General features: G+C 36.6%; 1 protein-coding gene across 1 annotated transcript in view; it reads right to left on the bottom strand.

The window, feature by feature from the left end:
* Nucleotides 1-12802, bottom strand: part of SUMO1 (small ubiquitin like modifier 1) — a 28154-nt gene that overhangs the window by 6043 nt on the left and 9309 nt on the right. Inside the window, exons 2-4 of the mRNA XM_032404532.1 lie at nt 8130-8204; nt 3441-3518; nt 757-828 (exon numbers count right to left, since the gene is read on the bottom strand). Coding sequence (XP_032260423.1) covers nt 757-828; nt 3441-3518; nt 8130-8204 — 225 coding nt within the window. The remainder of the gene's footprint in view (nt 1-756; nt 829-3440; nt 3519-8129; nt 8205-12802) is intronic.

Below are 12802 nucleotides of genomic sequence, written 5' to 3'. Positions count from 1 at the left end.
TTTTTTTAAGATTTTCTTTTTAGGGATGCCTGGGTGGCTCAGTTGGTTAAGCATCTGCCTTCGGCTCAGGTCATGATCCCAGGGTCCTCGGATCAAGTCTCGCATCAGGCTCCTTGCTCAGTGGGAGCCTGCTTCTCCCTCTACCTCTGCCTACCACTCCCCCAGCTTTGCGCTCTCTCCCTGACAAATGAATAAATACAATCTTAAAAAAAAAAAAAAAAAAAGAGGGGCACCTGGATGGCTCAGTCATTAGGCATCTGCCTTCGGCTCAGGTCATGATCCCAGGGCCCTGGGATCAAGCCCTGCATCAGGCTCCCTGCTCAGCGGGAAGCCTGCTTCTCCCTCTCCCACTCCCCCTGCTTGTGTTCCTTCTCTCGCTTTGTCTCTCTCTGTCAAATAAATAACGTCTTTAAAAATCAATCAATCAATCAATCTAACCATCTAATTAAAATTTTTTTTTTATTTTTAAGTAATCTCTACACCCAACATGGGGGGCTCAAATGCACAACCCTGAGATCAAGAGTTGCATGCTCTACCGACTAAGCCAGCCAGGAGCCCCGCCAGCTCTCTTTTGATTGGCACTTTTTAAGGTGATATATGGACGTTCAACCCAAAAGACTATTTTTCTTTCTGACAAACAATATACCACTTAAGTCAGAGAATATTCAAGAAAAGGGCAGTTTAATTCCAGTGGACCAAATCATTCAATGCAGGATTTTCACATTTTTCTTCACTCAGAGAAGAAATTATACTCACTTCTTTTGGAGTGTGATTATCAGCAATTCTCTGACCTTCAAAGAGAAACCTGAGTGAATTCATTGGAACTCCCTAAAAAGGTAAAAAAAAAAAAAACATATACACACAAATCTTAAAACAGATAGTAGGAACTTTGAGCACAAAAAGCAAACATGAAAGCTTCAAGAGAATACACTGAACATAAAGCTAGATATATCTATCCTATCATAATTACCATTTATTGAGTACCACCTATTTGCTAGGCCCTCCCTTATATCAAGTATTTCACATAATCATGTTCACTGCAACAACCCTGGAAGGTAGGTATTATCACCTTATCTTAAGTTCACAGCTAAGCAATCTAAGGCATGGAGAGGGCATACAAAGCTAGATAGCAATTTAAGGCCCAATCTGTTCCTAAGCTTATACTCTTAACCACTACTCTATCCAGTTTCCTCTAAAATCTGTAAGCTAACATAAAAGATAAAATCTGAAATTGGATGAGCACCCTCACTAGTTTCCAACCATACAAGCAAAATTAGTTTTAAACAGATTAAATCACAGAAATTTGGTAAAGCACAGTAGCTAGCCAGGTGAGCTACAGTAACCTGTGATGACATAGATAACACTGTTAAGTATCAAAAAAGGTATTAAAATATATTTTTCTAATCAGTTACTCAACAAAAACAGCTAAAAGGGAAGAAATGACTCATTTAAAGAGAAACTGCTTCACTAAAAAGAATGAATCAAGAATCATTTCTTTAGTCCAAAAGTACTAGAAAAATTAAAACTATCTTCCAATAAGTATTAACACATAAATATATGAGACCAGGCAAATTTTCCCTTCATTTGATTTTAAATTCTAAGCTTCTATAAAATAATACAATAAGCATAACTGAGAAAAGCAAAATATTTTTTTATTTTAATTATAGGATCTTTTAAAAAACATTATCTTTTGTTGAGGTCAAAAAAGTTTCTATAAAAACCGGTCTGAAACATCAAAATGTAAGAATGATTCAATAAATGGGGCACCTGGGTGGCTCAGTTGGTTAAGCGACTGCCTTCGGCTCAGGTCATGATCCTGGAGTCCCAGGATCGAGTCCCGCATCGGGCTCCCTGCTCAATAGGGAGTCTGCTTCTCCCTCTGACCCTCCCCCCTCTCATGCTCTCTCTCTATCTCATTCTCTCTCTCAAATAAATAAATAAAATCTTTAAAAAATAATAAAAAAAAAAAGAATGATTCAATAAATATTTACTTTATGTACTTTTCAATCTCTCTATTGGGTGTTACATACTTCAGATAAATTAAGTTTCCTATTCCTTGTATATCAGTAAATATAAGAAAAAGATTATCAAGCCTCCGTGAACTAAGTATAAACTTTTTCTAAAGACTGTATACTCTGAACCATAAATAAGAAAGTTGGAAATGATTCTAAATTGATATTTTTAATTGTCTCCCCAAACCTAGCACCTTCAATCTTGGATCAAAGTTTATTCACTTTAGCATTGTGATTTAACTTTTTTACTTTGCATTGTTTTTCCTCAATAATCAATTCCATCATCTATAGATGGGGTGAAAAGACTACTTGTTGTAAGGATTAAATGACAATGCCTCTAAGTATCTAGCAGAGTGCACTTAATATATGTTCCTTCCCTGTGAACATCTCCATTATAGCTCCCAGCAACATTATTAAAATGTGAACTGAGCCCCAATTAATCAGATTTTACTGAGTTTAACAACTAACATCAGAAACAGAGACAGAAATGTTTGTTTTACTTATCCTAACACCTAAGTGATCTCTCTTCTTCTGGCAGAAGTGATTTTTATGTTGGTTACAAATTTAAACTATAAAAAGCAGGTATCTAAAAATAAAACCTGTATTACCTAAGTTAATATCATGTAATATGATTCAATTATTAAAATCTTGGCTGTCTCTTATATATACTAATTTCAATTATATTTTCTATTTTATTAATAATGATTAACACATTCATTGAGCATTTTTAAGCATCATGTTGAGAGCTTTATGTAGGTCATCTGCATGAGGTAGGTACTGTAATGTTCCCATTCTACTAATGGAGAAACAAGGCACATAACTTGTCTAAGATCCCACAGTCAGACAGTGGTAGAGACTGAATTTGAATCCAGGTAGGTTAAAGGTATTATTAGTTACTGATCTAATAATAATCGAGCTCATGAAGGCCAGAATCTGAGGATTTGTATTAATAAATTAATAAGCTTTCTTTATTTTTTTTAAAAAATTCTTTGATGTTGAAAATACAGAATGCAATTAGCAGTAATCTATAGTACTATATATATAAAGATAATAAACTAATAATATTAGTACTTAAATTTAACGTATGGCTTAGCAGTCATGATTAAAAACAAGGGAACTTCACAGTGATCACCAAAAATTACCTGCGTTTATTGTTATATATACTGGTAGGCCATTAAGATAGAAACATTCATATAGCTATCTTTACAACTCTGAGTTACTTTTCAAAACACTTCTGCATACCTTATGAATTCAAATTTTGAAATGGGCCACAATGGGGAAAAAGGCAATTCAACAAGGTATAAGGAGTATTCCCCTTGATCTACTCATGGTGAAAATAATAAAAGATCATTTTTCTTTTGATAACCTTCCTTACAAGAAAAATTAATGACATATAGAGCATTATATTTTATACCATAACATACAAACCTGTCTTTGACAGTATGATTCTTTGAGTTTCTTGAGATGTGTTGTCATTTTCACTTTGAAGTGAATCTCACTGCTATCCTAAGGAGATAAAAGAAAAATAATTATCCCTTTGTGTAAATTATTTGCTTTGCTTGAAACAAATTAATTACACATATACTACAAATAGAAACATAAACCCTGGACTTACACCTCCCCACCAAAATATTTTTGAACATTCCTAACAAGGTTTATTAAAACATCCTAAACATCCTCAAAGTTACTTTATGTCCATTTCAAAAGAAATTTAATAAAACAAACCATCTGTCTTAGACGTTAAAATTAACAGTATAAATAAAAGCATGCATGTCAAAGAATGCATTCCTTCATAATTGCATATCTATTCTATTTTCAAAATAAACACGCCCAAAAGCAACTCAAAACAAAAAGTACCCCCCACAACTAAGTATTGTTGAAGGTGGTCAAACCTACAAGAAAGGCATATACCATAAAATAACAGACAAGAAACTCATGTCTGCCAAAAAGTCACCCCACAGAGTCCAGTTTCTCTATGAGTAAAATGAATAAAAACCTGAGTGAGTCAAACTGATTTATGGGACCACAGATTCTTTTCTTCTACCCAGACATCAAACAATCAGGCAACCGTCAGAAAATAATACTGGTAAAATTTCAAAGCCAATCCTTATGATTACATATCACATTCACAAGTGCATATTAGTGGAGGTTGCATGTTTACAATTCTTGTGACTATAAAGAATAACAAATTCTCTTCCTATGGATAATTTCACGAACAGACAAAATTCCTATAGCATACCTCATGCCATACACTAAAATCATTTCCAGATGAACTAAGGAGCTAGCATTAAAATTTTTTTTTACTATTTTCTCTATTTTAAGAATTTTTTCCCTAACCTTGACATTGGGAAATCTGTATTCTAAAGCAAGATTTTAGCCAAAAGACACAGCAAAAAAGTACACTGATAATTGAAAATGTCACCCCACAGTTAAGAGACACTAGAGAAAATATTCACAACAGATAGACAAGAAAAATCAAGGGGCGCCTGAGTGGCCAGTCGGTTAAGCATCTGCCTTGGCTCGGGTTATGATATCCTGCCCCGCCCCCCCAGTCAGGCTCCCTGCTCAGTGGGGAGCCTGCTTCTCCCTCTCCCTCTGCTTGTGCTCTCTCCCTCTCTTTCTCTCTCTCTCTCGTAAAATAAATAAAATCTTTAAAAAGAAAAGAAAAATCAAAATATAAAGAATTCCTATAAATCAATAATTCTTAAAAAGGTAATTCATGGCATAGGAAATATAGATCAATGGAAGAGAACTGACAGCCCAGAAATAAAGCCACATATATCTACAGTCAATTGATTTTTACAAGGATGCCAACCAACTCAATGGGAAAAGGACAGACTTTCAACCAATAGTCTGGGACAAATGGATAGCCACATGCAAAAGAAAAGTTAGAATCTACCTCAAACCCACACAAAAGTACTCAAAATCATCAAAAACTTAATGTAAAAACTAAAACCATAAAAAATTTTAGAAAAATCTATAGGTGTAAATCTTTGTGACCTGGGATTAGGCAACAGTTTCTTACATATGACTCCAAAAATAACAGCAAGAAAAGAAACAATAAATTGATCAAAATTAAAAACTGTGTACTGTAAGATACCCAAGAAAGTGAAAAGACAACCCAAAGATGGGAGAAAATATCTGCAAACCATCTATAAGGGTCTAATATCCAGAATATATAAAGAATTATTATAACTCAAAAATAAAAATAATAATCCAATTCAAAAATTGACAAAAGATTTGAAAAGACCTTTCTTCAAAGAAGATGTACAAATGGCCAGTAAGAACATAAAAAGATGCTCAACATCTTTTTGGAATAGCATGTGACTCTTGATCTCAGGGTAGGGTTCGAGCCCCATGTTCAGTGGAGAGATTATATACATACATACATAAGCACAATGAGATACCACTTCACACACACCAGGATGACTATAATAAAAAAAGATAGATAACAACTATTGACCAGAACACAGAGAAACTAAATCTTCACACACTGCTCCTGGGAACATAAAATTGTAAAGCCACTACTGGAGACCATTTGGCAGTTCCTCAAAAAGTTAAAGTCTACTATATTAGATCCAGTAATTCCACACCTAGATATATATCCAAGAGAATTGAACACATACATCCACACAAAACTGATATGTGAATGTTCAGAGCAACATTATTCATAATAACCAAACTGAGGAAACAACCCAAATGTCCGTTAACTGATAAATGGATAACAAACTGTGGTATATCCATACAATGAAATATTATTCAGCCATAAAAAAGAATAAAATACTGATGCATGCTACAACTTGGATGAACTTTGAAAACATGCTAAATGAAAGAAACCAGACACGAAAGACCACATATCATGATTCCATTTATATGAAATGTCCAGAATAGGCAAATCCACAAACACAGAAAATAGATTAATGGTTGCTAGAGGCTGGTGGGAGAAAGGAGGATAGGGAGTACAGCTCATGAATACAGCATGTCTTTTTGGGATGATGAAAATGTTCTGGAACTAAATAGTGGTAATGGTTGTATAACATATTCTTATGAACATACAAAAGTCACTGAATCATACACTTTAAAACGGTGATTTTTGGGGTGCCTGGCTGGCTCAGTCAGGAGAGCGTGCAACTCTTGATCTCAAGGTTGTAAGTTCAAGCCCCATGTTGGGTGTAAAGATTACTTAAAATAATAAAGGAACTTAGGGGGCACCTGAGTGGCTCAGTAGGTTGGGTGTCCCACTCTTGATTTCAGCTCAGGTCATGATCTCAGGGTCCTCGGATTGAGCCCTGTATTGGGCTTCCTGGTCAGCAGGGAGTCTGCTTGTTTGCCCGCCCCCCTGTTCACACACGTGCACTCCCTCTCTCTCAAATAAATCTTTTCAAAAACATAAAAATAAACTCGGTGGGGAGGGGTGGGAGGATGGGTTAGCCTGGTGATGGGTATTAAAGAGGGCACATTCTGCACGGAGCACTGGGTGTTATACGCAAACAATGAATCATGGAACAGTACATCAAAAACTAATGATGTAATGTATGGTGATTAACATAACATAATAATAAAAATAAATAAATAAATAAAAATAAACTCGGGGCACCTGGGTGGCTCGGTTGGTTAAGTGTCTGACTCTTGATTTCAGCTCAGGTCATGATCTCAGGGTCCTGGGATCTAGCCCTGCATAAGGCTCAGTGCAGAGTCTGTTTGTCCCTCTCCCTCTGCTCCACCCCCCAACCCACTCTACCTCCCTCCCCCCTCGATCTCTCTCTTTCTTTCTCAAATAAATAATGAAACCTTAAAAAAAAAAAAAATGCACTCTTTAATAAATAAAATGGTGATTTTTATCATATGTGAATTAGACATTAATTTAAAATTTTCAAAATAAGGGTGCCTGGGTAGCCCGGTTGGTTAAGCATCTGCCTTTGGCTCAGGTCATGATCTTGGAGTCCTAGGACTGAGTCCCACATGGGGCTCCCTGCTCAGCGGGGAGCCTGCTTCCCCCTCTCCCTTTGCTGGCTCCCGCTGCTGTGTTCTCTGTCAAATAGATAAATAAAATCTCTAAAAAAAAAAAAATCTTAAAAAATAAAATTTTCAAAATAAGATAATCATAGAAAATGGGAAAAGCATATGAACAAAGAATCTAAACTTAGTAGGTCAGTAGTAGCCTAATGCTACATCACAATGCCTACTTCACTCACTTCATCTCATCACATATGCATTTTATCATCTCACATCATCACAAGGATGAGTACAGTATAGTAAGATACTTTGAGAGCACATTCATGTGACTTCTATTACAGTATATAGTTATAATTGTTCTATTTTATTATTAGCTATTATTGCTAATGTCTTACTGAGCCTAATTTACAAATTAAACTTTACCAGAGGTATATATGTATAGGAAAAAACACAGTATTTATAGGGGTTCAGTACGATCCACAGTTTCAAGTATCCAGTGGGGGTCTTGGAACATATCCCTGCAGATAAGAAGAGACTACTATATGAAGATTCATTCCTCTAACAATTTTCAACTAACCTTATTATCAGTTAGTATCTCAAAAAAGGCCAATAAAGATACAGTCTGAGAAAAAGAGGCGCCAGGAAAGAGAAAGGGGTCAGGAAAGGGGCTGAAAGGCCCTTTGATTTTAGTATTTACTGTATTTGCCACTGAAGATGCTAACCAAAAAAAAAATGTTTTTATTTAGAGAAATTAAGATAATGTAAATCTGCCTAGTAGATCAATAAAACAGTATCAGCCTCTTCTACCTCCAGCAACAGATGCACATATAGTAAATGAAAATGCCATTTTTATTTTATTTTAAAGATTTTATTTAATTTATTTGAGAGAGAGAAAGCACGTGAGTGTGCGTGTTCGCAGGAGGGGGAGGGTGCAGAGGAAGAGGGACAAGCAGTCTTCCCACTGAGGGAGGGCCCAACACTGGCCCGATCCCAGGACCCCAAGATCGTGACCAGAGCTGAAGTCAGAGGCTTAAATGGCTGAGCCACCCAGGTGCCCCCAAAATGCCATTTTTAAATAATTTGCCTTATTTAAATCATTTTTCCAGTGTCAGAAATTACTCACACTTTAGAGAGTTAAAGGAGAAAAATAATGAAACTCACCTGTCCAATGACTTTGAGTTTAATGTATTCTCCTTCCTTCTTATCCCCCAAGTCCTCAGTTGAAGGTTTTGCCTCCTGAAAGAAACGTACATTTAAAAAGTTCCTATATGCTATTTTACTTACTTACTTAATGAGTACCCATCATTCTGAGTACAAAATCTGCACTTGAGAATATTAAAAGCGTTTATTTTCTCTGCCACGCCAATTAAGCAAAAAAAGTCCTAAGTCAATTACTGTTTCAAACACCAACGCGCTAGAAATCAAAAAAGAGATCTCTTTTATTATAATATCCTACAGTAATGGTTCTAAAACTGCGCCATGCATAGGAATCACCTGAAGGACTTTTTAAATGCCTGCTGGGCCCCACGCCCAGCTTTTTATTCAGTAGGTCTGGGCTAGGGCTGTAATTTGCATTTCTAATAAGTTACCAATTGGTGCTAATGCAGCTGGGTAGAGGAACAACCTAGAAACCACTACCCTACAGTCAACTCCTATTAGTTAGAAGTAGCTTGTTCTCCATTAATCCTTAAACATTCTGAATTCATGATTCTCTTCTCACAGCCTATCAGGAGAAGTTATCTACTCCAATTGCAAAACTGTACCCAGAAACATAAATTAACCATATAACCATAAGCAAAGTCTATTTGGGAAGGAAAATTAAAGAGTATATTAGCCTAATGTACTCTAGAGTCAAATCAGCTTTATATCATCTACTTATTTTAGACTATCTGAAGCAGTCTATCCAATTTTAAAAGAGTAGGTTTGGCTGAAAAAACTTAGGGGAATAAGTGGAGTAAGTAAAGTACAGCGTAGGTAGGGAAAGGAAAGAGGAGACAAAATTCGAAGAGAGAAAAGAGGGTTATAAAATAATTTCAAATGAAAGGATACTGAAATGAAAATGAAGTTAAAAGAATTAGTTAAAACAATTTCATCATGAAATATCTAAGAAAAGCAAGCCATTTTACTAAAGGAAGTAGCTTGGAAAATTTCACTCAATAACGTGTTAAAAATAGCTTTCCTGTGTACCTTACCTTAATCTGGCCACCAAATTAGCCATGTTTAAATATATACTCTTTTGTAAAACATGTAACAATTTCTGTTAATCCACACTTTTTAAGAATATAACCAACTATGTTGTATTTTACCAGTAAAATAACAGGGCCATTACTACCTGCGTATCTCGTGCCAGTAACTTAAAATTAAAATTCTTCAACATTCAAAAAAAATTTTTTTTTTTTTTTAAAGATTTTTATTTATTCATTTGCGAGAGAGACGGAGAGAGAACAAGCAGAGGGAGAGGCAGAGGGAGAGGGAGAAGCAGGCTCCCTGCTGAGCAAGGAGCCCGATGCGGGACTCGATCCCAGGACCCTGGGATCATGACCTGAGCCGAAGGCAGACGCTTAACCATCTGAGCCACCCAGGCGCCCAAAATTTAACAGAACATATTAAACTACAAGTAGCTTTTAACTTTAAGATACAGGATAGAGGGGCGCCTGGGTGGCTCAGTCGTTGAGCGTCTGCCTTCAGCTCAGGTCATGATCCTGGGGTCCTGGGATTGAGCCCCGCATCACATCGGGCTCCCTGCTCAGCGGGAAGCCTGCTTCTCCCTCTCCCACTCCCCCTGCTTGTGTTCCCTCTCTCACTAGGTCTCTCACTGTCAAATAAAATCTTTAAAAAAAAAAAAAAAAAAAGATACAGGATAGAGTCCACTGTAATGCTTAGACAACAGAATTGACTTCGTTAGTGTAAATCCTTGCCTGTTCTTCATTCTGCAGTACTTTCAACATTTGCTGACTACTGCATATTACGGCAGCAGACAAAATGCACCTTCTTTAGTGAGACAGTATTTCACCTGAAAACTAGAAGACTGTCTTTAAATATAGTCTCACCACCACATTTCTATGAATTTATATTCATAGTAAACAGTTGCTTCTTCCTTTAAGTATCTAGAAAGGATAAGGACAGTTTATTCCATGCAGTGAAGAGCAATAAAGAGCAATGAAACCCTGAGTTCTCTTTTACTGCAAGGAAAAGGGGTGTTAGGAAGCGGTTGTTTGAATTAACACAAAGGAGGAGAACCCTCCACCCCACGCCCAGCAGCAATTCATCAGCACAATGGGAGTGATTTTGCTCCAGTTTCTTAGCTAAGATAGCTATAGAAGCTACTCAAGGACAAAAGAGTTCTTTCCTCTCCTCCAATCAGTTCTTTCCTCTCCTCCAATCCCTCGTCCACACTGCTTTTCTAAAGCACAGCTTCTCTGATTGGATAACTACTCTATCAAAAAGCATTAGTAGCTCCCAGTACTCTAAGGCCTAGAACCAAACTCCACAGCACCTAATTCAGTTCCTCCCTTACCAAACTCAATTCTCATTTTTCCCTCACCACTTTCTTTACAAACCTGAGGACTCGGTTAAGTTGGACTATTTGCTGTTCCCCAAATAAGGCTATCAGCATTCTTCCACCTTCAGCCCTTTGTGGTTCCTGTTTCCTTTATCTAGAATATATATCCTCCCTCAACCACTCCTGAAATCACCTCACAGAAATCCATCCCACACATCATTTGAAGTCTAGTATTAAAAAAAAAAACTCTTCCAGGAACCACAGCACCCCCTAATCTTCCAACTGGGACTAATATTTTCCTTTCATGCTTGTATTTGCAATTTATTCATATCTTTCACGGCATTTATTTTCCAATTTTAAAATACTCCCTCCTCAACCATCTTCTCTAGTAGTCCTCATCTTTTTCTTCAAACTTCTTACAAGAGTACTCAGCATTAACTGTCTCCACTTTCACTATAATCTGGTTTATACATTAGCATTTCACTTGACACTGCTCTCACCAAGGTTACCAGTTACAAGGTAACCAGACTCCTTATTGCTAAATCCATCAGACAGTTTCAAATCTCATTTTTAACTCTAACACAATAGACAGTGATGCCCTCTTCCTTGGATACTCTCTACCTTTGGCCTCCAAGTTTCCACTCTCCTCTCATCTTGACTAATTCTTTAAATACTGGGGCTCCTCTGGATTCCACGTTTTCAATCCTCTGCTTTGTCTCCTTCAGTGACCCATGATTCCAACCACTTTTCAGATACTAATGACTCACAGTCATCCTCTCCAACCAGACAACTTTTCTGAGTTTTACACTCATTTATCCAAGTGCTTGACCATCTCCACTTGGGATGTCCCATGGGTACCTGAATATAAGTATCTAAAACTGAATGCATTATCTCTAACTCCTCTGTTAGATTTAACTTCTCCTTCCTGAAAACCACAATAAAAAAAGAAAAACAATTCCTCCTGGATTCCCAATTACAATAAATGGTCACCATACACTCAACTGCCCAAAACAGAAACTCAGGTGTCATCTTTGGCTAGTCTTCCTCTCTTAAATCTCACACTTAATCATTCATCATTCTGACAATGTTATCTCTTGGTGGCTCTCAAGTTTATTCTTCTCTCCATTCCACTGCCTTCTTTCAAGACTCATTGTTGTGCATGAATATTACTGCAACAGATGCCCCCAGTCTTCCTCCCTTCAATTCTCCAAACTACCACCAGAGCCATCTCTTTAAAATGCAATCTGATTTGCCCAGAATCTTCAGACAGAATCTTAAGTTCAAATTCCTTAGCTGACATTCACGGATCCTTCATGTACTAGTCCCTACCTAGCAATCCAGCCTTATTCTCCTACCTCTCTTCCTAATAATATCCTTTGCTCCAGTCATATTGATCTACAATTCCTTACACATGGCACCCTCTACCCTATCTCCACCATCTCTGTACATGTTAATCACCTCTGCTTAGAATGCCCTTTCTTACCTTCTTTCCCTTTCAATACCACTCAAGCATCACTTCCTACAAAATGATTTCTCTAATCACCCTCTTAAACATTCCCATAATGCTTACTTTTATCTATTAATCTTACTTTTATCTACTAATGCTTACTTTTATCTATAATAACCACATATTTGCATTTCTGTATCTTCTACCAGATTGAGTTCCTCACTGGCATACTTCATTGTTTTTCTAATCAAGCACAATGACCAGTACTTTGAATATATTCAATATGCTTGTTAAATAAATTAATGTTTTCTATGACAGTTTTGTCTTGACTTCCCTACAAGTTTACAAGGAGAGAACCCAAGTTTTTTCATCTTTATCATCTCTGTAATGCCAGGCAAATACTAGGCAATTATTTAAAGCTTGTTGAATAAAATTAACATTATTTTCTGTATCATACCACAAAATCTTAATAATGCTTCATACTTCTACTATACACAATAGTTAGTCCAGATAAAAATCCTTTCAGTTTTTTTATATTCACAGTTGGAAATAAAAGATAATTCACTTCAACTGCGTAAGAACATGTGAACAACTAGGATATGAAATTTCCAAAACTAAGCTGCCAGTTTCCCTAGTCACTACATTTTGGTGATCTCTTCCCAACTCTGAAGCACTACGGCAATGTCATCTGTATCACTTGTTTAACAGCCTCATGCTTGCCTAATGCAGTCATCCAACTTTTCATGTACCTTCTTTTTTTTTTTTTTGACAAACTAGTCTGAAAAATGAGAAGATCTTGGACAAAAAAGGCCAAAGACTGTCTCCAGTGATCTCAGTGTCTTTTTTATGTCTTCTTTCCTTCTCTCCCCCGTAAAAAAACAGCTA

The sequence above is a fragment of the Phoca vitulina genome, unplaced genomic scaffold, assembly GCF_004348235.1.
Source record: "Phoca vitulina isolate PV1807 unplaced genomic scaffold, GSC_HSeal_1.0 scaffold1, whole genome shotgun sequence".
Lineage (NCBI taxonomy): Eukaryota > Metazoa > Chordata > Mammalia > Carnivora > Phocidae > Phoca > Phoca vitulina.
Note: the sequence above shows the minus strand (reverse complement) of the source record. Positions and strands in the feature narration are given on the sequence as shown.